The sequence below is a fragment of the Cricetulus griseus genome, unplaced genomic scaffold, assembly GCF_003668045.3.
Source record: "Cricetulus griseus strain 17A/GY unplaced genomic scaffold, alternate assembly CriGri-PICRH-1.0 unplaced_scaffold_11, whole genome shotgun sequence".
NCBI lineage: Eukaryota > Metazoa > Chordata > Mammalia > Rodentia > Cricetidae > Cricetulus > Cricetulus griseus.
The window spans coordinates 171,039-172,923 of NW_023276820.1; the positions used below are offsets into that span (position 1 = coordinate 171,039).

At 37.3% G+C, this 1,885-nt stretch overlaps 1 protein-coding gene across 1 annotated transcript; it reads left to right on the forward strand.

Moving 5' to 3' along the window:
* Positions 1-719: 719 nt before the first annotated feature.
* On the forward strand, positions 720-1,664 carry LOC100772781 (vomeronasal type-1 receptor 4-like). Its single transcript, XM_027434381.1, has one exon. It carries the CDS (start codon positions 720-722, stop codon positions 1,662-1,664), a length of 945 nt encoding a protein of 314 aa, XP_027290182.1.
* Positions 1,665-1,885: the final 221 nt, after the last annotated feature.

Below are 1,885 nucleotides of genomic sequence, written 5' to 3' on the forward strand. Positions count from 1 at the left end.
TCCTGCATTAAATATCATTCTTCAGATGGTGACATTAACCTTACGATTTCAGCTGACACATTTCTTTGGGCTATCATCCCTTTGAATGTCCACAGTGCTCTAACAGTTGTAACCTAAGTATGTACATATCTGTGTTTCTGTCTATGTGGTATGACTTGCAAAAAGATAGATATTAACATAAGATACATGTTGTTACTTAAACCATCATTTGAATACATTTTATACCTTTTATGAAATTTTCATATGTAACTGTGGAAATATCATGAATAATATTGTAAGTTTCTCATTTATCAGATTTTAATGTAAATGTGATATACAATCAGAATTGGCAATTTTTTAGTTTGGTACAACCATTGAAATTTTCTTCATGTACAACATGGTTAGAAAATGCTAGTTTATTATCACAGTCTTGAACTATGCTTCCTGGTATTGCCTCTTGTACCAATTGCTTCTAACAGGCCAAATAAAATATTCCACAATTTGAATACTCTATGGTATGATGAAGGCATATCATTCATTCACATAGTCATGATCAGGCCTTTAGCCTTCTTAATGCCGATTTCATTGTAAGTTATAATTGATAATTTTATAAATGTGGAGAAATTTTGTCATGTAGTCTAGTCTGGTTTGGCGATTTTGCCTCTTTGTACTTTGGGTTATTAACATTCTTCATTCATTTTGACCAGAGAAATGTCTTTGTCCATTATTTAAAGAGAATCATGACCAATAACAGAATTTATTTCTGGACTTTGATGATCAAAATAGTTTTCTTATCACTAACTACAGTAGGAATTCTTGGAAATTTCTCTGTGTTTTACTACTATCTGGTCTGCTATGGAGACTGCAAATTAAAGACTGTAGATTTGATTCACGTGCACCTGATGGCATCCAACACCCTGATCATTCTCTATAAAGGAGTTCCCCACACCATGGCAGCTTTTGGTTTGAAGCAGTTTTTAAATGATTTTGGATGCAGATTAATTTTGTACATTGAAAGAGTTGGCCGCAGTGTGTCTATTGGCTCCACCTGCCTCTTGAGTGTCTTCCAGGCCTTCACCATCAGTCAGAAGGAATCCTGTTGTAAGGATCAAAAATTCAAAGCTGCTAAGCATATTGCCTGCACCCTTTCCCTTCTCTGGGTCTTGTACATATTGATACATTTCATTTTATTTGTGAATCCACTTATCAAAAGTTATAGTAACAATGTGACAGGAAAGCAAGATTTTGGACACTGCTCTACTGCAGGGCGGGATGGAATTAATGACTCACTATTTGCAGCATTGGTGGTGTGCCCTGAAATCTTCTTTTCTTTGGTCATGGCCTGGTCTAGTGGCTCCATGATTGTCATTCTGTACAGTCACAAACAGAGGGTTCAGCACATCCGTAGTACCCATGGTTCCGGCAGAAACACCCCTGAGTCCAAAGCCACCCAGAACATCCTTGTGCTAGTGTCAACCTTTCTGGCTTTTTATATGGTCTCCACCATCTTACAAGGCTGTGTGGCTCTTTTGTATAATCCCAATTGGTGGCTGGTGAACATCACTAACCTAAGTTCTCTGTGTTTTCCTTGTTTTGGACCCTTTGTTCTTATTAATCATTACTCCATGGTTTCAAGATTCAGTTTGGTCTGGATGAGGAATATAAACTCACTTATTCTTAAATAAATGGTATAGTTTCTGTGGTATACAGTTGTTTAGTCACCCATCTCCCTCACAAATTCAGTACAGAATGTATAGTAGGTAGTGCCCTGTCCTTTAACTATGAATACAAGTGAGATGTCTCAGAGTTTTGTCAGCTGGTTGACTTAGCTGTCCACATTAGCCTTTCCCCATATGAGGAAGATTCCTCTCTTCAACTTTCAACGTCAAGGGTTCCCTTTGTCCAG